The sequence below is a fragment of the Leopardus geoffroyi genome, chromosome C1, assembly GCF_018350155.1.
Source record: "Leopardus geoffroyi isolate Oge1 chromosome C1, O.geoffroyi_Oge1_pat1.0, whole genome shotgun sequence".
Lineage (NCBI taxonomy): Eukaryota > Metazoa > Chordata > Mammalia > Carnivora > Felidae > Leopardus > Leopardus geoffroyi.
The window spans coordinates 126667754-126691203 of NC_059328.1; the positions used below are offsets into that span (position 1 = coordinate 126667754).

The window sequence follows — 23450 nt, forward strand, 5'->3', positions numbered from 1 at the left end:
GTATATGGGGAAGCAAATGACTCCTGGGTAATAACTTTGTATCTTAAAATCTTGCAATAATCACTTGTTCCATTTTTTTTCAATACTTTGAAATTTCCTACAAAAAAGTATGCTATCCCTCAACATATTTTTTTTTCCTTCTCAATCTGTTCACTTTTTACTTACCTTTCTTACTGTATTAGCAAGGATTTCCAGTACAATTTTGAAAGGTGTGATGAGAGGGGACATCTTTGCCTTAGCAGGAAAGCTTCTAGTTTCTCACCATTAATTATGATACTAACAGGAGGGTTTTTACAAATTTTCTTCAACAAGTTGAGAAGTTCTCTTATATTCTTAGTTTGAGTTTGTATCATAACGAGTGTTGGGGGTAAGCACCTTATAAATGGTGCTTTAAATCAATCTATCCCAGAACTTCTCTAAGCAGGGACAGATGTGAAGCAATGTAGGTAAGAAATAAAGTTACGCAGACAACTGTTACAAACTGCATACTGTAACCAAATCAATAGCTCTATATTGAATATGTAACCAATACAGCCAAAGCCAAAATACGGCAATACACTGTACATAGGCTAAGCCCCCAAACGAGGACAAAGGCCTGGAGCATTAATAAGAAACTCACTTAAAAGCATTATCAGTTGCTTTTTAGAAATACTTCTGCCTGTTCTCTGTAGTCTTTGCCAAATAAAGTTATTTATTTATTTATGGGAGCAAGAGAGCACACGCGAGTGGGGAGGAGGCAGAGGGAGTGAGAAAATCCCAAGCAGGCTCTACACTGTCAGCACAGAGCCCAAGGTGAGGCTCCATCTCAAGAACCTCAGGATCATGACCTGAGCTGAAATCAAGAGCCCAATGCTCAAAGACTGGGCCACCCAGGTGCCCCCAAATAGTTACAATTTAGAAGATAAATTTTATTCACAGGCCAATATGCAATGGCTCAGAGTCGGAGACCTATCTATTCGCGGAAACTCTACTGCAGTAGTCTCTTACAAAGGCGGAAGAGATTAATCAATTGATACATGTGGTGTCAGTCTTAACCACTAAGCAAAAATTTTACCTTGTACTGTTTCTCCTTTTACTTTGTTTTCAATCACAGCGTGGTTTAAAAACACGCTACCGAAATCTCATTTAAAAATTCAGCTCTTACACTTTCTAACTGGATACCCTTTGGCCCAGAAATCTCAAAAATAAACCCCACGGTCTAAGTGGCTGTGGACAACATAGGGGGAAAAAAAGCACTCAAGCACAACACACAGGTGGAGCGCTGTTACTCATGAACTCTTCCCAGGTGCGTCCTCCGCAGAGCCGCCCGAAAGCAGAGGCTTTTCCGTCATGGACACTTTTCCAACTCGGGGAAATGCCTACGAGACTGCGCAGACCAAAACGAAGAAAGTGGAAGTTGCGGCGTGCGCCTGGAGAAGGGAACGGCTTTTCTCCCTTTCGAACGCCACCAGACTCCCAGCCCTAGACGCCACCGGGACTTCAAAGTCCACGCCCAGGCCTCACGGCACAACTGCCCGCCCGCTTCCCTCTCTACGCGACCTCTGGCCAGCCCCTTCCCTCCTCTCCTCCCCGCCCCTTCACCCAGCCAATCCTAGACCCAGCGTCCCTCGCGCCGACCTTTTCCTTCCGAGCAGACCCCCACCTCCAGGCGCCTCCAAATGACAAGCGGCGCGGGGCATTGTGGTCCCGTGCGTAAGAGCGAGGCCCCGGGCAGGAAAAAGAAAGCAAAAGACTAGGGCGAGGCGGCAGGGCGGCCCCGCGCACGCGCACGGGCAGCGACAAGAGTAAAAAGGGGCGGTGCGTATTCTACGGCGAGCGGACTGGGGCGGGGTCGCGCGGCCTTGGCGGGGAGTCCGCGAGCCGGGAGGGGAGGGGGGTGGGTGAGGGAGCGGGCGGAGGAGGAAGTGTCATGGCGTCGGGCCGTGGAGCTTCTTCTCGCTGGTTCTTTACTCGGGAACAGCTGGAGAACACGCCGAGCCGCCGCTGCGGAATGGAGGCGGATAAAGAGCTCTCATACCGCCAGCAGGCGGCCAACCTCATCCAGGACATGGGACAGCGTCTCAATGTGTATCCTTTCCTGTTCTTGGCCCTCCGCCGCTCACGCCCTGTCCCCCCTCACTATTCTCCCGGTCGCCTGTTCTCCGGGCCTGGTGCCCCGCAAACATGGCGCCGCCGCCTCGGCCTTCGCTGAGACTCGCCCGCGCCGTAAGGGAAGGCGAGCTTGGGCTCGGGAGGCCGAAACCGGCCAGTGAAAGAGGGGAGGAGAGGAGTCCTGGAATGCGGGCTAGGAGACTGCGTTGTGTAATCTGTTTGGGGCCGCGCGTGGTGGCGGCGGGGGATGGGAAGGCCGCCGAGGCCAGGGGGGAATTTTAGGGATTATCGCAGAAAAGAGGCAGCTATTTCCACTTCTCGTCGGAGAAGAGGCCGAGAAGTGGAAGGGTTACCGATGCTGAAAGGCGTGAAGTCTTCTCCGCAGCTACTCCCCGCGTTCCTCGCTGGTTTGATGGCGGGTCTCGTACCTTGGGAGCTCACTGGAGGTCTTTATGTTCTTGGCGTGGTTTTGTATGGATGTGCGCGCGCGCATTTCAACTGTCTGATGCTGAGTTTAGTGAGTCGTAGCCATTGATAAATCCTTCCCGGGCTGGCTTAATAGCAATATTGGAGTGAAATGCTCAGCACTTATTAATAGTTGTCGTCGAGCCTACCATCACCACCACCCTGCGGGGTTTTGTTTTATGTGTATAGTTTTGGGGTTCGTTTTGAGTGAACTTAAGCATTGGAAAAATACCGTAGGTGGGGAATTTTCCATCAAAATTGTTTTGAAAATTAGGTCCTGTTTTTCTCGGCTATTTCCTAAATGTTACGTTCCAGCTCTCAGCTTACAATAAACACTGCGATTGTTTATATGCACAGGTTTTATATGCACCATTCTTTCACCAAATTCAGTAGAAATGTAAGTACTATCTTATTGCTTGTTCTTACCATAACCAAATTTTGAAGTAAATCGATACGCAGAAAAAAGTTGGTCGTGGATTTCACTTTTGATTTAGTGTTCTAAGGTAACAGTGAATGTAAACCGGGTGATAAACGTTTTGGTTGAAATGCAAAATGTTTCTAGTTTTTTAATTTGTGATGACAAGCTGCTGGGCACTTTGTTAGGCTTTGCCAGGTTTTTGAGATAAAAGGTAAATAAGAAACATTTACTCTAACAGTTATGACATCGGTATTCATTTACATTTTATAGTTAACATTTGAATAATTTTAAATAGTAATGTACAGTGTAATTTAGCCTAGTCATTCTGTTGTACATCTTAATTGTATTGGACTCATTGTTTCAAATATTGTGAATTGGGCTTAATTTAATTCAAACATTCTTTTGAAATGATCCTTTGAAAGTTAAATGTTTAGCAGAAATATTTGATTTGCTAACAGTAATTTCTTACGGTGTCAGCGTTCCTGTTTATCACAGCATTTGCTGTCTCCTTAAGTTTTTGGTGACCTAAACGTCAAATTTTCCTTCAAACATAAAATGGCAGAGGTGTGTATAATTAGTTTTGAAGTAAAACTTATTCTCCAGTACTAAAGAATATAACCTGCAACCTGTAAATCTTGAAAAGTCGAGTAATGCTGTTTAGTTGAAAATTTTATTTTAATTTGTGAAAGGTGTGAGTTTGGTCTTTTTTTTCAGAGTAACTTGCATACTGTGTTGCATCTGTTAACAGAAAGTTGCATATTGTTTAAACATACTTAACCTTGTCTTAATTCTCACTATATTTTTTGCTCTTTTTATCACAGCTATTTTTAGAATGTTATTCTGAAAGGCGTGTGTAGAAAAAATAGACTGTGGAAGACTATGCTATTGGTAGATTGTTATTAGGACCTTTTTGATAAGAAAACAGTCTTTGAAAAGGTCCATAAAATATTTTTTTTTTTCTATTTGGAAGGAACAGCTTCATAGCTTAGATTGATTCCTGTTGTAATCTCTTCTGATCATAAGTGATTTGGTTTATCAGATTGTCATAGAGGTTTATCTTGTTTGAACAGTATATGTGTTTGTATACATTTTGGTCTCCCGCAGGCTCCTTTGCTTCTCTTTCTCTTTTAAATCTACATGAGTCTTATTCTATTTCCATTTTCCTAGTTATTTCTTGTGCACAGAACTTAGGTCAGTGATAGTGTTATGGAAGAGAGAGGAAGCCTCTTTGGCAATAACAATTTAGATCGAGAGAATTACATTTTTATTAAATTGGCTCCAAAGGCAGTAGTAAACTAATGAATACTAATACAAATGTGGCTTTCCTTAAGTAGCCTTGGAAAATGCTGGTAGAAATCACAAGTCAAAATAGTTCTGGAAATTCTTTATGTGGCTACAGAGGTCTCATTTGCTGAATCAGGCTTACTTTTCTACTTCTAGTAATGATCTCACCACAAGACTATACTTCTCTTTTTGAACCCTCCCTCTTTCATAATTTGTCTCTATGGCCTGGTTGGTGTGCTTTAAAACAGGTATCTTGCTTACAGCCAAAATTCACAGCTTGACCTTTAAATTAAATGGTGAAGCCTGGGTCACTTGCATTCTTTCCCTAATTTACTTAAATGCCATCATTCATTAAAAAGCCAAAGTATTATTTTTATTACCCCACTTAATGCCATATATGTATGAAGGTAAACTTCAGCATTTTACATTAAATTGTTATTAGCAGGATATTGAAATCTGAAAGCTGATGTTAATTTCTATTTTAAAAAGTAACATTGCACCCTTCATATCTAACTGTTGTCTTTTTTGCCTTTGCTATTTTATCAAAAGTGGTTTTAATATTTGTATTGGTGCTCTTGCATCAATTGCACAGCCTCACTCTTTTATCTTTTTTTTTCCCTATTCTTTTAGGGTGAAGGGGGTGGTCTCAAATTGAATGTGAGTCACTTTTAAATTCATACTCCCCCACATCATTGGGAAAATTTTTCTTATAGGGTTATAATGGAATGTCATAGTAAACTTAGAAAAAGCATGAGTTTCACCACAAACGGAACACCAGTCAGTAAATTAAACCCTAACAAGCTTAAATTTTGAGATGATAGTTACAAACTTTATGTAGTTTTATAATATATGCATTAATTATATCAAAATATGTTTAATGTTTATGTGGATTTATTGTATTTTCCCACAGTGACTAATTTAAAAGTAATATCTCCCCTAAAATTTAAGCGCTGTTGTGTTTGAGAATAAAGTCAGTGTGGACATGTGTTGGTGACCCAGAAACTGTCTTTTATCATTGAGTTTTATTGTCAATTTCTCTTGGAGGGTTGGATCACTGTCCGCACTAAGTGACTTCTATATGTAACCTAATTAGATAAGTCTACCCTTTGCTCACTGGATGCAGTAAGGTTTATGTAATTGGGGTTAGAAATTAAAGAATGGCCTTACAACGTGAAGCTCAAGATAAATCTGGTGAAGTAGAAAAGCCCTGGCGCCAGCAGTATCTCCAAGTTCTATACTGTGGGAGGACATCCTCTCCAGTATCAACCTTAGAATAAATATTGATCCAGTTTCTCTTAGAAACTCTGTTCATTAATTTCATTAGTCAAGTTTATGATGCATTTGTTTCTTATATTCTAATGAATTTTCTTAAGATGAGATTGTGGAGAGTACACTGTTCTCTCTGTATTTTTGATGGTCATGGTCTGTTTTCATAGGTCTGTTCTCCAAATCCATGGTCATTTAAATCTCTTTACTTAGTTTTATTGCCTGTTTTTGAGCTGCAGCAATCGGAGCTGTATCCAATATGCCAGATTTAAAAGTATTGTAGTTTTTATTTAATGTATTATATTTCTGCTAAGGTCCCAAGAGTATACAGTTAAGGATGGTATTTAGGACTGATGATTTTAAGGAATGACTATAATGATTTCTTTTTTCTTTTTAAATTTTTGTTGTTGTTTTTTTTTTAGAGAGAGACAGAGAGCAAGCTGGGGAGGGGCAGAGAGAGGAGGGAGACACAGAATCTGAAGCAGGCTCCAGGCTCCAAGCTGTTAGCACAGAGCCTGATGCAGGGCTGGAACTCACGAACTGTGAGATCATGACCTGAGCTGAAGTCGGACGCTTGACCGACTGAGCCACCCAGGTGCCCCATGACTGTAATGATTTCTAAGATTGCATCATCTATGTCATATCTACATTTCATTTTATACATCTAAGTTAGCTGTACACCTTAAGTGAACTTGTATTTTTGCTTGTGATAAAATTTGATTACCACTTTTTGTTCACAATGTTTATAATCTTAGTTGACTTTTGATTAGTAGATGTCATTTGGAAATTTGCAGATGTTCTTTTTGCATTCCTTTCATCCCCTGTAAAGACTTAAATGAGGAAAGCTATTCTTGTATACATCTAGAGAAGTGCCCACAGTCTCTGTTCTTTAATAATATAGCATTCTGCCATTATAATTATTAATTACAGTCTTTGCAATAGAAATTTATTTAAGACTTTTTTAAAAGTAGGTTTTATCCAGTTTACACTAACTGCTTTTTTATATTCAAATTACTGATAACATTGTCATACAATTGCATTTTGTGAAAGAAAACATTTTGGGGGAATTGGTTAGTTCAAGGCTTTTGTTTATATTTTTACCGTGAAAGCCCTAAATTTCTCTCAAACATAGTAACATAGATGCAGTTAAATGTAAAAATATCCCCCAACACATCCATTCAGGCTAGAAGGTAAACAATGTAATGGATAAAATCTTGTTGCTCACAGGTCTGTTGAATGACTCCTTATACATTTTTCTCTGTATATGTCCTCTCCCTAGTGACAACACTTTAAATGCTTTCTTTTATTTTTAAAAACTAATACAGGTATATGGTAAATGAAAAAGGTAGAAAGGGAATATGATAAACCTCTCTTCAGCTTGAGTAAGCCCACTGCCCTGAAACATTTTCTGTTAACAGTTCTTGTGTGCCCTTTCAGAAATACTTTTTGCTTGTGAAAGCCTATATATATGTATCTTTTTCAGCACAAAAAAAGGGGTTGGTTTTGGTTTCCCAGTTCTTAGATGTGACACAGCTGTTGTGTGAGAGCGTATAGAATTGGACTGGTCCTAGTTGGGTTTAGGTGTGGCTACTTCTGGGGAAGTAATTTTTAAGATGGCACCAACTGCTTTTTAATTTAATAAAGCTGTTAATCCAAGAATAATTCTATGTTCAGAATCCATTAATACTACTGGGAAATACTGCAGTGCTGTCCAGTAGAACTTTCTGGGTAATGGAAGTATTTTGTATCTTTTCTGTTCAGAGTGATACTAACCAAGCACATGTTTCCTGGGTTGTAAATTTGAGATTATTAGACTAGATGATTTCTAAATTTACTTTTCAGCTATCAATTGCACAGATGCTAAAGTATTATCTTCCTGAAGAAACAGATACAGTTACTCAGTGACTTGTCCAAAATCAAAGCAGCCATTATATGATAGGCATTTGATCCTAAATTCCTTGCCTAATCCCATACTATTCTCACTTTTGTCTGACCCTAGTGTATTTAAGAAATTGGGCAGAGTATTGAAGCTAGTGTTTTATTTTATTTTATTTAAAAAAAAAAATTTTTTTTTCTTAATGTTTATTTATTTTTGATAGAGGGAGACGCAGAGCGCGAGCAGGGGAGGGGCAGGGAGAGAGGGAGACACAGAATTTGAAGTAGGCTCCAGGCTCTGAGGTGTTAGCACAGAGCCAGACACAGGGCTCGAATCCACAAAATGTGAGATCATGACCTTAGCCGAAGTCGGATGCCCAGCTGACTGAGCCACCCAACTGGCGCCCCTGAAGCTGGTATTTTTTAAAGAGATGATCAGTAGACAAGTAAATAATGAAAATATTTTCTCAGATTTTGATCTGCTTACATCAATTGGACAAAATCCAATAAAGTCTTCTTTTGAATTAGGCCCCAGATTCCCCTTTTAGCCCTTTTAGACTTAGCATTTATGCATTGCACATCCTTCTTTTTCCAAATGGTGCAGTCTCTTCACTTTTCATGTGAATGTGATCTGTCAGATTTTAAAACAGGTGAAGTTTCAACTCTTCATGAAGCATTCCCAAGATAACTCCACTCTTGTACTTCTTAATTTCTGTCTCTATCTTATTCTTTGGGTCCTATTCACATCCTTTTGTACTCCATCTATTTGGAGTCCTTTATTGCTATAGCATAACTATATTATGCGTTGAAGTAGGTTTTTCTTTTTATTAGAAGATAAAACACAAACATAAAACCACCAAACAAATGAATAGCTGAAAGGCAAACAACCTCGTAACCCAAGAAAGAGAACTTTGCCACCTTTCCCAGAAGTGTTTCCATATGCCCCACCCTTATTTCAGACCCTTTCCTCCCTCTACAAAATAACCAGTATCCTTGATGTAGTAATCACTTTCTTCGATTTTGATACAGTTTTACCACCTAATTCTGCACTCTTAAATGCCACAGTTTAGTCCTGTGCATTAAATATTTGATTTTTTAAGTCTCAATATATAGGTCTTCCCTCCAGCCTTTTCACTTAAATTTTACCTGTTGAAGAACCTAGAGCATTAGACCGTAGAATTTCCAACTGTCTTCATTTTGTTGATTGTATACTCCTGCTGCAGTTTGTCTTGCTCCTTTGTTCTTTAATTCCCTGCAAATTGCCAATTGGATCTAGAAATTTCATCAAACTGACTTTAGATCCCTTTGGCAAGACTGCAGGTGGTTTTATGTTCTTTCATCAGATCCCTAATGTCTTATCGTGTATGATGTTAGTAGCTGTTGATATTCAGTGCCTAGATCCTTTCGTTCATTGTGATACTCTAATTCTATCATTTCTGGGTTTATTAATTGGAATATTTTTATAATGAAATGCTGTGATTCATCTATTTAGATACCCAGTGGTACAGTTCATAAAGGAAAATACATGATTCTTGCCCTACATTTACCACCTTTATTGAAATGTGATTCATATACTGTACATTTCACCCATTGAAAAGTGTACAGTTCCATGCAGTTTTTTAGGTGTATTCACAGAGTTGTGTGTGAATTTAAAAATTTTTCATTACCCCAAGAAGAAACCCTACATTCTTTGGCTGTCTATTCCCATTCTTCCCTCCACCCCCAACCTATTCCAGACGTTTCCTATGAGTGGAATCATACAATATTTGGTCCTTTGTGACTGGCCTCTTTCTCTGACCACATAATGTTTTTAAGGTTTATCTGTGTTGTAGCACATATTAGTACTTCATTTATTTTTCTTGCGGACTACCATTATACCACATTTTATATATCCATTCATCAGTTGATAGACATTTGAGTGATTTGCACATTCTGGCTATTATTTTGCTCCTGTGAACATTTATATATAAGTTTTCAGGGGGACGTATGGTTTTGGATTCTCTTGGTTGCAGGAATAGCATTGCTAGACCATATGGTAATTCTATACCCCAATAATCTTGGATAGCTTCCTCACTCTGTTATAGCACGATGTTCTACGCTCATCTTGTACATTTCCTTCTCCACAGCTGTAATAGCCATTTCTTTCAGAAACTCTCCTTTCTTTTAGTAGGAAGTGGTATTTCAAAACCAAGAGCTGGATATTAGGGATACTCATTGTGTTGGTCTTGTTTGTAGGCATCTTCAGTGAACAGAATGAGGAAATATTTAGTATGGTAAATATATATTCATTATGTACATTGATATGTTAAATGTTTATGATTTACTTACACATTAAATATATAAAGTATACATTAACCAGACTTGTTTTATCTATTTATTTTAAATGTATTCTTTACCTCAGGAATTTGCTAATTCAAAATAACAGCATTTTTTATTTAACCTGTCTTTTGTACATTTCTGTGACCTTTCACACCAAAATCTTAGTTGTTAAGAATGTGGGATTAGAGACTTTATCCCATAATCACTCATTAACTTAACCCCACATTACACAAGTAAGTCTCAGACTAACAGTACTTTTGTCATCAGCAGTATAATTATTGAGAACAATAAAATGTTTTTGTTTTGCTCTCCCATCTCATCCATGTTTTTTAAGGTCATATAGCTACGTTATCTTAAGTAGCTATTACACAACTTTTCTTTTCAATCTTTATTTAATCTTAGTTCTGCAAGTAACCATTTTTGTTCACTACCAGTGCTTCTGTTTAAGTCTCTAGTTATTTTGATTGTTACAAGCTCTCTTGAAGATGATGGAAACCATATTCTCTGAATCCTTGTGTGTTGATAATAATTTATCTTTGCCCTTTAGACCCAAGGTCCGTTTTGCTGTGTATAAAATTCTCGGCTCCTGCTTTCTTTTCTTAGATATCTTAAATATGTAACACATTTTTTTTCCTGGCATAAAGCACTAGTATTGGTGGTAATCTAGTTTTCTTCAATTTATTTTTGCCTAAATGGCCAGTTTTTTTCCTTTACAATCCAGTAATTTTACTACAGTGTGTCTTGGTGCTGGTTGCTCTGGGTTAATATACTCAAGTGTGTAATGTGATCTTTCGATATGTGATTTCATATCTTTTTTACTTACGTTTTGTGTTTTGAATCATTTTTAGTGTCTAGTAGTTTGGAAGTGTGTGACTTTTACTTTGTGATTTTTTATTGTAAAATAGACTTAACAAAATTTATCATTTTAACCATTTTTAAGTGTACAGTTAAGTGACATTAAGTACAGTATTCACATTGTTGTGCAAACATCACCACCATCCATTTCTAGTACTTTTTTATTTTTTCTAACTGAAATTCTGCTCATTGAGCGAATGCCACATTCTCCCACTCCTCCAGACCCTTGGAACCACCATTCTATTTTGTCTTTGAATTTCACTATTCTTGTATCTCTTAGAAGTGGAATCATGCAATATTTGTCCTTTGTGTGTGTCTTATTTTACTTACCATAATGTCTTCAAGATTCACCCACGTTGTAACGTGTCAGAATTTCCTTCCTTTTTAAGGTTGAACGTTACTCCATTGTATGTATGAACCACAGTTGGATTCCTTTTATGTTTTGGTTATTGTGAATAATGCTGCTGGATTGTGAATAAATGTGGGTTAAGTTCTTGCTTTCAACTCTTTTGAGTATATACCCAGAAATGGAGGATCACATTGTGATTTCATGTTTAATTTTTTGAGGAACTGCTATATTTTCCATAGCAATAAGCACTATCTTACATTCCCACTAGCAGTGCACAAGTGTTCCAAGTTCTCCACATCCTCACAACACTTGCTCTTTTCTGGTTTTCTGATAGTAACCATCCTAATGAATGTGAAATGGGATCTCATTGTAGTTTTAATTTGCATTTCTCTGATGACTTAATGATGTTTTAGCATCTTTTTGTATGCTTATTGGCCATTTATATGTTTCCTTTGGAGAAAGTTTAACCAGTCTTTTATCTTTTTTTTTTTTTTTTAAGTTGTGGGATTTCCTTGTATATTCTGGATGTTAATCTCTTATCGGGTACATGATTTGCAAATATTTTCTTTGATTCTGTGGGGTGTCTTTTCACTTTCTTGATGCACAAAAATTTTTTGCTTTCAGGTTTTTTATTTTGAGAGAGAGAGGGAGAGACTGAGAATCCCAAGGCTCCACACTGTCAGCACAGAGCCCGATTGAGGGCTCAAACCCATGAACCGTGAGATCATGACCTGAGCCGAAATCAAGAGTTGGATGCTTACCTGTCTTAGCCACCCAGGTGCCCCTGCACAAAAGTTTTTAATTTTGATGCAGCCCAGTTTACCTGTGATTTCTTGTGTTTTATGTGCTTTTGGTTCCTATCCAAGAAATCATTGCCAAACCCAAAGTCCTGGAGTTCTTGTTTTCTTCTACGGGTTTTATAGGTTTAGTTCTTACATATAGGTCACCAATCCATTGTGAGTTAATTTTTGTATATGGTGTAAAGTGAGGGTTGGATTTCATTCTTTTGCACTTGGATATCTGGTTTCCCTGGTACCATTTGTTTTTGTTTTTGTTTTTGTTTTGAGCAGTTTTTTCTAGTGTGATTTTTGTTGCTTAGAGTTAATTCTTCTGATTTGTTTCTTACAGTATTTTTGTATGACCTAAATACTTTTCAGTTACATATGCAGATATATAGCTTGCTTTCTAAGGTTCCCTGGCTGTGTTCCCCCCTCCCTCATTTTTATGTTTTCTTTGCCTTGTCCCTATCCTGCCATTTCTGCTTTGGAAGTTTCTCTTCAATATTGAGTCCTGGAAAAGAGCCTTGGGAGATCGATTTGAAAAGTACATAGAAGTTGGCTTGAACCCTTTAAGCCCTACTCTAGGCATCTGGCATCCACCCGCTTACTGAAATTGACAAAATTCCTCCCTGGTTTAGCTGTTGTTACCAGATTGGCCCACCATGATTTCCAATAAATGCTTGGGGGCTACTTTGAAGTTCTTAACCAAGTCCAGCAAATGCCCCATTCCGTTCCTTTGCTTCTTTTTGCATAGATGCTTATAGTGGGAGGCTATTGTGGCTACACAGTAGCCAGTTTTGTCCTTAACCCGTTCAGTATTTTGGAATTTCCTAGGAATGCCTTGCCAAATAGTTTAGTTATAAATATCCGTGGGTTTTTGCTTTTGCTCTAGTTACTCCGGTTTTCTATGGGAATTTGGTTACCACCTCTGCCAATATCTATCTTCTCAGAATAATTCTTAAGATAAAACATTAAAAGGTAATCCACAGTCCCTTTAAGAGATATAGTAATTTCCAAACACTGCAATAGACTATCATTTAAATGTACAGTTGACCCTTAACATGGATTTGAACTCCATGAGTCCACTTATACACAGTTTTTTTTTTCACTAAATATATTGGGAAATTTTTTGGCAAGTTGCAACAATTAAAATTCAGTGACAAACCACATAGCCTAGAATTACTGAAAAAGTGAGAAAAATGAGGTATTATGAGAATACAATAATATGTGTAACATAAAATATGCGTTAATTGACTATTTATATTATCAGTAATGTTTCCAGTCAGTAGTAGGAGTTTGGAGAAAGTCAAAAGTTACACATGTGTTTTTAATTCAGGGTGGGAGTGGGTTGGCATCACTAATTTAGTGGGTTGGCCCACACTGTTCAGGGGACAACTGTACTTTAATAGGTATAAGTTCTTCTAAGAAGATAAGGATATCATTTTTTAAGAATCATTAAGTCACTTGAATTTCATTCTGTTAAACAAGGAACATAACCCATTTGGGAAATTTTATTAATAGACATAAAAGCGTATGTGATATTCTTGATTGATTTTGCATATTAATTTTGAAAAGAACTCTAGAAAGTTCTCCCACAAAGCTTTAATGTTATTTTGAAACATGGCAGTTTGCCTAATTACAGGGATGTTGACTGATATATATTGGGCTATATATTATAGGTCTCTATAAAGTCTTAATGAATCACCTTGTTTTCCCTCCTCAAAATTAGATGATTGTAACAGGTCCAAATCACATCTTTTGTACACACACACACACACACACACACACACACATTTATGTTCATATGCTTCTATCATAGCTTTAGCTCATCTGTTCCAGAAATAATAAAGCATTTTATTTTTATTTTAAGAAAGCATTTTATATAATTTGGTAATGTAGTGCTTCTACACTAACTCTGGTCTATAGAATAGAGCAGAATTTTACATTAACAAATGTGCATTGAGTATTTGCATTAGCCAAGCCACACAAAGGTCTCTGCATAAACATTGACTGTGTAATTTATAAATGGATTTTGAAGGCAGAACAAGAATTCTGAAGATGTTTTTATGGCATAAAATCGATAAGGTAATGTTTTTAAGGGAAAATCAGATTGCTGTGTACTTGTTAACGGTTCTAGTTGTAAAGCTGCTGTATTAAGTACTCCTATGATCATATTTAAGGAAAAACATGTAATATGAAGTTTTTCTTTAAGTCATTTGAGTCTGGAGGTGCCTGGGTGGTTCAGTCGGTTAAACATCCGACTTTGGCTCAGGTCATGATCTCACAGCTCGTGGGTTTCAAGGCCCGCTTCTGACTCTGTCCTGACAGCCCAGAGCCTGGAGCCTGCTTCAGATTCTGTGTACCCCTCCCCCTCTCATGGTTTCTCCCTCAAAAATAAATAAATATTAAAAAATAAATAAAATAAATTATTTGAATCTGATATAGAAAAAGAAGCAAATGAGGACTTGTTCGGTGTAAAATTTTAAATGTTATAGTTTCAGTGGCTTGTACTTAGTTACCTGATGCTGTGTGTTTATGTGACAACGTAACAATGTTATTCCACAAACATTAAGTATGTATTATGTAACAAGCAGTATGCAAAGAAGGTATGTATTTTCTTATAAATAAATAAGAAATAGTGCTTTTCCTAAGGTACTTACATTCTAGTGGGAAAGGAAAAAAAAAAAAACATTTGTCTACTGTGGGAATGACTAGGAACAGTAACCAATTTGAGCTATTCTATGGTGCCTATAACGTGTAATACATTTCCATCTGCTTCATATCATTTTAATGAACTTTGTCTTCAGAATGCCAATTGTGGGGGTTAAGCCTGTGTGCTAAATATATATAGCCACTAACTAGAAGTGGTTAATTTCACATTTCTTTACTATTTTAACATGGCTACTAGGAAATTTTTAATTACATTTGTGGCTTACATTGCATTGCTCTTTGATAGTGCTGGTTTGGGCTATAAACTTATTTTAGTTTTTTTTAATGCTTATTTATTTTTTGAGAGCGAGCAGGGGAGGGACTTTGAGGGGTGGGCGGAGAGACAGAGGATCTGAAGCAGTTCTGTGCTAACAGCAGAGAGCCCGATGCAGGGCTCAAACTCATGACCCTTGAGATCATAACCTGAGCCCAGGTGGGACACTCAACCAACTGAGCCACCCAGGCGCCCCGGGCTAAAAGCTCTTAAAAAGTAATACCAGTCAACTAATGAAAAGTATAGACATTTGTATCTGTGAACAAAATTATTTTGGAATTCAGACTGTAGTAATTTGTTCCATAGAAAAGTTTGCACGTTCAAACTAATCTTAAATAGTGGCCTTATTTACAAGTTGAAAAAAAAAATTCTTTTCCAGTCAAGAATTAAGAGCATGAAAACTGTCATAGTTTCATGCTTGGGGAAAGAAAAAATAGCTTTGAGCAGGGAAAGGAAGTTCTGAGGATTTGAGGGCAGTCTTTAAATGGTATTTTGATTCAGAGAAGATACCAGATTTTTACAAGCTCCCGTATCCTTGGATAGTTGGTATTGCTCTAGCTTAGTGATTGCTATTTAGATCACTAATAGAAGTAGCCATTTGAATCAGTGGTTTCCTTTATGTAGACTTAAACATCTGTTCAAATTATTTTTGTTAACTAAACAAACAAAAGTTTCCTGAAATAATTACATAATTTAAATATCAAAATTAGGTACGGCTGGGTGGCTCAGTCGCTTGTCTGGCTTTGGCTCAGGTCATGGTCTCACTGTGAGTTCGAGCCCCACATTGGGCTCTCAGCTTTGGGTTCTCCACCTTCTTTCTCTCCCCCTCCTCTGCTGGCACACTCCATTCATTCATTCATTCATTCATTCATTCTCTCTCTCTCTCTCAGTAAATAAACTTTTTTTTAAAAAGTCACAATTAGGGGTGCCTGGGTGGCGCAGTCGGTTGAGCGTCCGACTTCAGCCAGGTCACGATCTCGCGGTCCGTGAGTTCGAGCCCCGCGTCGGGCTCTGGGCTGATGGCTCAGAGCCTGGAGCCTGTTTCCGATTCTGTGTCTCCCTCTCTCTCTGCCCCTCCCCCGTTCATGCTCTGTCTCTCTCTGTCCCAAAAATAAATAAACGTTGAAAAAAAAAATTTTTTTTTAATAAAAAAATAAAAAAAAATAAAAAGTCACAATTAAATGTTGTTTAAGAAATGGATATGTAGTATACCTTCTTAAAAAGAAACCTAATTTTCCTTTTAAATTAACAAACGTGCTATGAAGTTTACAGGGTTAAGATAAATGTTGTTTACCAGTGTTTATTGTGCTGTGATTAGGTTTCTGGTTTCCTAGAAATTCCCTTTATTGGCAATAACTTAAAAAGGGAAGTCTTTGACATTAGCTCCTTTAAAAAAAAAAATCTTTATTGAAATCATTCACAGACCGTAAAATTCACCCATTTAGAATGTGTAATTTAATGGGTGTGTTTACAGAGTTGTACACTATCATTGCAGTCTAAGTTTGTAATACTCTCACCACCCCAAAGGAAACCCTATACCCATTAGCAGTTGTTCACTGATTTCTCTCCCCCTTTCAGCCCTGGACAACCATTTTCTGTCTCTCAGTAGATTTGCCTATTCTGTGCATTGCATATAAAATAAAATTATATAATATATGGTCTTTTCACTTACAACGTTTGCAAGATCCATCCATGGTGTAGCATGTATCAGTACTTCATTCCTTTTTACTGTCATCATTCCTTTTTACATTCCATCATGTGGATATACATCATTTTATTTATCCATTTATCAGTTGATGAACATGTGGTTTGTTTCTGCTTTTTGCCTATTGTGAGTAATGCTGCTGTGAACATTCCTGTACAAGTTTTTGTGTGGACATTTTCATTTTTCTTCGGTATATACCTAAAAGTGGAATTGCTGGGTTGTATAGTAACTCTATAGACCTCAGTAATCTTGGAAAGCTTTTTGAAAACATTTTGAGAAGCTGCCACACTTTTCCAAAGTAGTTATACCATTTTACCTTCCCACAAGCATTGCATTAAGGGTTCCTTCCAGTTTCTCCACATCTTTGTCACAACTTGCTATCTTATGTCTTTTTCTTTTTTTTTTTTTTTTTTTTTTTTAGTTTATTTTGAGGGATGGGAAGAGCAGAGAGAGAAAATGAGAATCCCATGGAACTCTAACTCAGAAACTGTGAGATCATGACCTGGGCCAAAATCAAGTCAGACACTTAACCCACTGAGCTGCTCAGGCACCCCTGTTTTTTTTTTATTATCATTATTATTATTATTGCCATCTTATGGGCATGCTAGTGAGTATAAAATAGTAGCTTATGGTTTCATTTTGCGTTTCCATAGTGACTGGTGGTGTTGAGCATCTTTTCATGCATTTATTGGCCATTTGTAGTATCTTTGGGGAAATGTCTACTTAACCCTTTCCCATTTTTTAAATTGTATTGTCTCTTTATTAAGTTGTGAGAGTTCTTTGTATATTCTAGATAACAGTTTCTTATCAGAGACAGGATTTGCAAATATTTCCTCCCATCCTATGGGTTAGCTTTTTCACTTTGTTGATGGTTTCATCTGTAACACATGCATTTAATTTATTAAGATTTTTCTTTTGTCACTTGTGCTTTGATGTCATATCTAAGAAAACATTGCTTGATCCATTGTCATGAAGGTGTATTCCTGTTTTCCTTTACAAGTTTTTATCTCTTAAATTTAGGTCTATGATCCATTTTTAGTTAGTTTTTGTATATGGCGTAAAGAAAGGGATGGATTTCATTTTTTTGCATGTGGATATGCAGTTGCCCCAGCACCATTTGTTGAAAAGACTGTTTTTCCTCCATCCAATTAAATGTTTATTTCTGGAATCTATCCTATTCCATGATCCTTATGTCTTTCTTTATACTATTACCACATGGTCTTGATGACTGTAGCTTTGTAGTTTTGAATTCAGAAAGTATGAGTCTTCTAACTTTGTTCTTTTTCAAAACTGTTTTTGCTTTTCTGGATCCCTTGTGTTTCCATATGAATTTCAGAATCAGCTGGTCAGTTTCTGCAGAAAAGAAGCTGAGATTCTGACAGGGATTGTGTGAATCTGTAGATCAATTTGGGGAATACTGTCCACAATATTAAGTCTTCTGTAGTATTAGTTATTTGTTTAGCCATCTGAAGGAAAGGGGACTTTGAAAGATTGATGTGGAATATTTGAATATCTATGCAAGTTGCTTCCCAATATTCTATGACTATTTACGATTGGCTGGTAGGAGCTGAGTGTATGAGGGAAAATAGAGACTTAACTGAGTTTTTTTCATTTTTGTAAGTTTCATAATGGTAACTTATCCTCCATAAATAAATACTTAAATGTCAGTTTACAGTAAGCATTTAAATACTTTTAAATATAATGTTGTTATTCTATGGAAATCAGGCCTTATTCTCTTAATTATTACTGCTTTTCAGCAGTACTGAATAATAGTATTTTTCAGTCTTATATAGCCAGCTCTCTTCAGATATAATTAGAAATCTAAAATAACATCCAACCTGAAGACTTTTGTATTTCTCAGCATAAATTTTCTTATGTTGACAGTATTACACTCACACATAATTATATGGGTAGGAAAACTAAAATACCAGGCTGAATTAATGACATTTTTTGTAATACTGGAATGTCAGTCTTTTCAGTACAACAAAATTAAGGATGTAAACCAGTTTGTACTGAAATTTTGGCTTAATTGGTCAAGCTTGGTGAGATCTTTACTTTTTTTTTTTTTTTTTTTTTTTAATATATTTTTATTTGAGAGAACACGTGAGCAGGGGAGGGGGCAGAGAGAGAGAGAAACTTAAGCAGGCTTCTGGCACAGTGCGGGTTCGATTCTGCAACCCTGGGATCATGACCTGAGCCAAAATCAAGAGTTAAGACACCCAACCAACTGAGCCACCCAGGCACTCCAGTGATCTTTGTTATTAACAAATGGACATTTTAACCTATTTTCCTCTTTGTTGAGGAGCCATTACCCCCCTTTATTTTTCCATATATCTAAGCTTATACTTCTCTTTTCATATTCTAGACCTTTCTGGGAATCTTCTAAAGTTATGCCATTACCACTTTTCTTTAACTGTAGCCTTAGGCATGTGATTTCCCAGTTTTTAGCTGTGATACCTAGAACTAACTGGATATTAATGAAGTCTTTTGAAGGCACAGGGAATAGTTATCCTAGTCTTAGGAGAGGGGGAGTTTGGAGGCAGTTAACGAACGAGGAAGAAATGGCTTCACCGGCTTATAGGACCCAAAGATGAAAAATAACAATAGGTTACAATAAGCTTCTTGATGATGTATTAGCAAATAGAAGGCAGATGTGGAAGTCTTTTCTTTGTTTCTCTTAGGACTCTTTTGGACTAGGAAATTTAAATTTGAAGAGTAATAAAACAGCTGTGGCTTCTTAAATACAAATGTATACATAAGGTGTATGCAGAAAATATATTACTAAAAGGATGAAGACCGGAATGATTTCATTTGAAATTGACTGGTATGGCCATCATCAGTGGCTTTTGTTAATTCAAACTGACCTTGCCTCCAAATATCAAGGTTGAAGCCAACATTGGAGAGTGAAGAATGTCAGCAGTGAGGGCATCATGAGCAGAAGGGGGAGACAGCGGCCAGGAATGGGCAGGAAGAGAAAGGATGGAGAAGGAAGGGAGTCAGATCAAGAGGTAGGAATGGAAACATATAAAGGAATAGAAAAAGAGAAGGGGGTGAAAGGAGGGGAAAGGGACGAAAGGAATACTGGTGTAATCATTGAAGTAATGTCGTGTATCATCATTTTGGTGTGTTTGAATCCGCTTAGTTAGGGCTCCAATGGAACCTTTAAAGAATTGAGTTTAACTGTGGAAGGAAAAAGGTGAGCAAGAAAGAAGGGAATTTTTAAAAGCATGTTAAATCACCTTTAAATTTTAAGATCAGCATTAGCAATACACAATTGTTGTTTACAGCATAATAATAATAATGTACTTTACAGCATAATAATAATAATTTCAGTGATATTACTCTGGGCACTATTCTAAGTGCTTTATGTATATTGATTGATTTAATTCTCACCACAACTTTATAAGCAGATACTATTTCTCCCATTTTACAGATGCAGAAACTGAGCCACAAAGAGAATAAGTAATTTGCCTAGGCTAGTCAGATAACAGAGCCAGGATTCCACTGAGGCACCCTGACTACTATGCTACAGCTGGCTTCATCACCTCTACCTCCCCCTCTCCATGATTTGTATGGTATATTTCTGTAGAAATTTGTCTTGTTTTGAGAATGTGATAGCCCTTGGAAACAGTTGTACATTTGCTAGGCTGACAAACTTGACACTATTTAAAAATCAGTTTTTATTTCCTTCATTTATAGTAATTCAAGAAAGTTTATTAAAACAGATAACAGAACACAAAGATGGATCGTGCATGGTCCTTGTCCCCAGTGAGCTAAATCTCAGGTTGTAGTTGCTCCCTTGAACCAAGTATCTACTCCAGTATTGGTGTGAATTCTTTGACTTTGAACCAAGTTTACATGCACTAATGAATGTCTGTTGCCTTCAAAAGGATGCTCCCTTTAAAAGCCACAGGCCAACTAATAACATAGCCATTACTTAAAACTTTTTGGAGTTCTTTTCCTTTCAGTAAGCCACACAGCAAAATCCGCTTTCTATATAAAAAAGCAGAGGTACCTAGCTTGGTTACCTTCTTTAGTCATTCTTAATTAAAATTAAAGCCTCACATGGATATTCACAAAGTATTTATCTAAAAAGGTGTTTTGTTTTGTTTTGTTTTGTTTTTACAGCCCTGATGGAGTAAAATGTTTGCAGGCTGTAGAGGAGGAAATGTGAATGGAGTTAGTGGATTTCACCAGGAACTTTGGAAGAGTGTTGGGTATTAGTGTTGCACTGGAGGAGGATGAGAATTGAGCCCTATTTAGAGGGAACAGAAAGACTTCTGTGAGGAGTGTGGGTAAATAAACCAGGAATCTACCCTGAAGATCATTGCTTAGTTCCCCGAATATTTAATTTTCTTAATTATTTGTAGAATTTTAGAATCATTCATTAGTAAACATACTTTGTTTCCATTGAGACTATATTATAAGGAGAAAAAAGTCTGTGGTTTGAAAGTACTTGCTATTGAGGCTTATAAAAAGTCTGAAGAGAATGGAGCAATCACTGGGAATCCTAAGAGGCTGTGCCAGGAAAAGCTCATTGGAGACTTTCAGAAGGTACCTTTTAGGCAAGTAAGAGAAATCTTGGATCATCTGGCACTTAGGAAAAAAGTTTATTAAGTTCAGTCTAATTTGACATGTGGCTTGAGCCTGTATTGCTTCACTCTTTGGTAAATAGTGCTAGCATTTGATGGCCGGCTTAGCCATTCCCCTCTTAGACATGCATTAGGTAAAAAGTGAGAGATTGTGGGACACTGAGAGTATCTTTATTGTTTCTTGCATTTCTTACCTTTGTATTGGCTGTTAGATTTTTACTGTGGGATTTGGAATACCTAGAATTTAACATTGGTGCCTTTATATTTTATATGTGGATTATCCACCTATCATTCGCTTGGCAAATATACTGAACAGCAGCTGCACAATGCAAGACAATGGGAATGTGAATGAATAATTCAGTGTCTATATTTAAGCTGCTTCTGGACTAGTAGGGCAGACAAAATTAGTAAGCCAGAAGTTAGAATACAGCGAAAGTACAATGACAGAGGTGTACACAGTTTCCTATTGAATAAAGAAGGGCACTTCATTTTGACTGAGGAATTTTCCTTAGGATGAGGTAAACATTTAAGTAGAAAAGGAATTAAAGTAGGTAGCATAGGAAATTCTCAGTATGTGGAAAAAATAACTGGGATAGGAAATGATTGTCCACTCTCTTGTACTTTCTACATTTCAGAAAAATCCCTGCCCTGTATGGCTGCTGTTGTACTGGTATTTCAAGAATATTAACTAATTTTCATGTTACTTAATTAAATCTTTGGTAAAGAATAATAGTAGTTTATTCTAAATCTAAGAAAACTAAGAGTAAGTTGCCTTTTTGAGTATTCTTAATTTTTAAGTCTTTTCCTTGTTTTAATTTTGAAAGATGGAAATAAGTTGGAAAGTCCAAGTTGAAATTATTCAGTCCTTTTAAGATAACATTACTTGTTCTTTGGAGCCAAACTGATGTAATTTTACGTCTGTTTTGAAGTCATTTTCACTCCATTTACTCATCTGCAAATGAAATTGGACTAGCTAGAGAAGGTCCCTTTCAGATCCAAAATCCAGTGATTAAATTTCATGGCTCAGCATTATTTATAAGTTGTTTTAAAAGCTCAGAGGAAAGAATCTACCTTCTGGTATCAGAAATTTTGTCCTTAACTACCCAAATCATGTAGCATGCTTAATGCCTCTTTCTGTCCTCCCCTCCCTCTTCTGGCATTGTTTCTGTATAGTGATTGGTGATCCCTAAGATACAGTAAGATTCAGATGTTCATCTCTTGAAAAATAACCTGAATCTTGACTTCTAGAAATCATCTTCCCATGAAAAATTTCTTCTGTGTAATCTTAGAATATTATTTGAATTTAGAGTATGCCTGTTTTCTGAGTCAGCAGTTAATTTGGTTTATTACTTTTTGGGTAAATATTGCTCAGAATTGATGTTTCTCTAAGTCAATGTCTTTATAGTGCTGTGTTCTTATACTTCAATCCCAAGAACATGTAACTTAACTAAAGCTTAAAAAAAAAATTGCTTATTTCTTGATCTCCATTTGGCAATGTCTCTACTCTGTTGATTTATCTTACATGTTCATTATCTGGTTCTTTAGCTATCGTTAATATTGCTATAGTGAAGTAATAGAGTTACTCAGTAGCAATTTCATGTTCAGAATCTTCTCATTTTGCCTTGTAGATCCTTTTTCTGTCCTAAAGCAATATTGCGTAGCTCTTAGCCACACAAGTGAATTGTTGGTTAATTTAAAAGAAACCTAGAAAGTAGTGGCTGTATCTAAAAAGAAGGAAAATCTAGGTATATTTTACCTATTTTTCATTTTTTTAAGCTACGACTTTATTATTTTGCTTGAGTTTTTATTTTACCTCCACAATATGCATTAATAATAAGTTAAACTTTATTTTAGTTTGCCCAAGTGTCTTTTTCCTTTTTCCCATTGCTATTCTATTTGCAAAACAGTAAAGCAAGTTTTAGAAACTAGGGTAACTAGTTTTATTTAATGAATCACTTTATTAAAACTCTTACATCCGTCTTGTTATAGCCCAAGTCACAATTCATATTTTTAATACTACATTCCTTCCTTGCACGCCCCACCTTAGAAAGTAGAAGGTTTTTCCAAAATTTTTTATTTTTAAATCACCAAATTTTTATCTTTTCTGCAGATAATATCACCTACTGCATTATTTTTGGCTGCAAAAGTGGAAGAACAGGCTCGAAAACTTGAACATGTTATCAAAGTAGCACATGCTTGTCTTCATCCCCTAGAGCCACTGCTGGATACTAAATGTGATGTATGTAAAAATAATTCAATTGGCGTTGCCTTCCAACTGCTGCTTGTTTCTTTTACCACTTAGGAATGCAATACCAGGGAGTGATCTAACAGAAACATATTTCATGTATATACATGAATTTCAGTATCATTCTGAATCACGTTAAGGCTGTGATTCAAAGGTGGTTTTAAGTGTTTCACATTTTATTGCTTATCTTCACAGCAAAGCTGTGATATATGTAGTGGTGATCT

At 36.8% G+C, this 23450-nt stretch overlaps 1 protein-coding gene across 6 annotated transcripts in view; it reads left to right on the forward strand.

Moving 5' to 3' along the window:
• The first annotated feature begins 1821 nt into the window (after positions 1–1821).
• CCNT2 (cyclin T2) overlaps positions 1822–23450 on the forward strand; it is a 40903-nt gene continuing 19274 nt past the window's right edge. For 2 of the 6 annotated variants that reach the window (XM_045479610.1, XM_045479612.1), the window contains exons 1-4: positions 1853–2067; positions 2872–2953; positions 4889–4915; positions 23092–23220. In XM_045479610.1, coding sequence (XP_045335566.1) covers positions 1910–2067; positions 2872–2953; positions 4889–4915; positions 23092–23220 — 396 coding nt within the window. In that variant the 5' untranslated portion in view covers positions 1853–1909. Of the gene's footprint in view, positions 2068–2871; positions 2954–4888; positions 4916–19822; positions 19965–20517; positions 20685–23091; positions 23221–23450 lie in introns of those variants that run through there. The other 4 variants (XM_045479614.1, XM_045479613.1, XR_006712829.1 and 1 more) reach the window with 4 other exon arrangements.